The 1,782-nt window shown below is 41.0% G+C and overlaps 1 protein-coding gene across 1 annotated transcript in view; it reads right to left on the bottom strand.

Moving 5' to 3' along the window:
- The window catches only part of cdhr5b (cadherin-related family member 5b), a 26,573-nt gene that overhangs the window by 23,805 nt on the left and 986 nt on the right, over positions 1–1,782 (bottom strand). The window contains exon 2 of the mRNA XM_008410679.2: positions 64–230. Within this exon, the coding sequence (XP_008408901.1) occupies positions 64–230 (167 nt within the window). The remainder of the gene's footprint in view (positions 1–63; positions 231–1,782) is intronic.

Genomic DNA, 1,782 nt, shown 5'->3' with positions numbered 1-1,782 from the left:
GTGTGTGTGTGTGTGTGTGTGTGTGTGTGGTACAAATTGTGGTACAAATCTTGCACAAATTACCTCACGGTCCAACACTTCAGTCGCGATCAGCTGGTTTCCATTAATTCCAAATGGCACGTTTGCGTTTGTAATGGCAATTGTCTCTCCAGGTGTGACTGAAATTGTTGTCACAACATCACCAATACTGTTGTTTTCTTGAAACTGCACTGGGCTTTCAAAAGAACAACCTGTTGTGAGAAAAGCATATTCAGCAGGGACTGATAGAAAGACAGTATATAGAATACTGTTACTGTGGTTACAGCAATCTACAGCAGTTGTTTACATTTTACGGCAAAGTTCTTTTGTATGCATGGGCCCTGTGTGTTAGGAACTTTTCCTTTGAAAAGTTCCACCTAGAGGCCCCTAGCGGCCCCAGAGCCCAAAGCAGCTGTTTAGTTTGCTTTGCCTTGGGCTGACCCTGTCGTTCATTCTACAGTAGATAGTTCCAGAAAATGTATTCTCCACTGTAAAGAAAAAGCCAAAGTACAACAGAGAAGGACCCACATATGCACAGGAAGAACATGCTACTTTACCTTATGAATGAACAGAACTGAGCATGCTTTTATTTTTAATATTTCCAACTGGAAGCATCTTTGTGACATAGTTTAAAGGCAAGAGATGGTAAGTTGTGCGTTTTTTGTTTCCTAAAATATCCAAAATCATTTAATGCAGCATGTATGCCATCATTGTTTACATGATTGTTTTACGAGTTATTAACATCCCATAGTAATCTATCAGCATCACTGGTTAATAATCAAGCTCATTCCTTTAACAATAAAACATGTGCAACAGCTGCAATYTATAGCTCATATATTTGTTTTCTTTCACTCTTCATATGAGATAAAAATTGTTGCTAAGATTTGAATCTCAGACCATGTCAAGTCTTCTTGACATCTCTGATGGATAAATGGATGGATGATCAAAGTAGTTGGTTGATGCCAGAAGTCAGAGGAAAATAGCCAGACTGGTTTGAGATTATAGAAAGACATTGGCTCAAATGACTGCCTGTTTCAACCATGGTATCCAGAATATAATCTCTGAACATCTAATAGCAGATGAGCTGCATCAGCAGAACACTTGAGGGTACACTTGAGTCAGCTAAGAATAACTTAATCTAGAACTCACACAAATATTGCTGCAAAAATGAATCTCAGTTTCAGCTGCTACATTTAGCTGGACTTGGTCATAAAACACATAGATTTAGTCTGTATTGTGTAAATCTGGAGGATATTTTCTCAACCCCGTTTGTGCCCATATATACCAACTGAGCAAAGCTTTCTATGCCTTTATCAATGTTTTCCAACTTTTAAGTGAGTGCCAGGCATGTGGCCCTGACTCTGAGATGTGTCTTCTTCATGTTTTGTCCCGGTACAGTCAGAAGCTGTGCTACACATTGTCTGAGACAATGAGTTTAAATAAACAGACTTCAGATAGAGGATGAGGAGAGTGTGAATCAGAGCAACAAAGTCTTTGATTGTTCAAACGCTTTTCTGCTGGTGCTGAGAGTTAAATCATTAACTGAGAAGAAGAAGACCACAGTGGTGCCTGTGGTCATCGGGGCCCTCGGGGCAGTCAGTCACCCCCAAACTGGAGCAGTGGCTCAAACAGATCCCAGGAACAACATCAGACATCTCAGTCCAGAAATGTGCAGTTCTAGGCACAGCCAAGATACTGCGCAGAACCCTCAAGCTCCCAGGCCTCTGGTAGAGGACCCGAGCTCAGAGGATGAAACAGACCACC

Source organism: Poecilia reticulata, linkage group LG6 (genome assembly GCF_000633615.1).
Source record: "Poecilia reticulata strain Guanapo linkage group LG6, Guppy_female_1.0+MT, whole genome shotgun sequence".
In the NCBI taxonomy this organism is placed as follows: domain Eukaryota; kingdom Metazoa; phylum Chordata; class Actinopteri; order Cyprinodontiformes; family Poeciliidae; genus Poecilia; species Poecilia reticulata.
The sequence above is the reverse complement of the archived record's forward strand: the minus strand, read 5'-3'. Positions and strand labels throughout refer to the sequence as shown.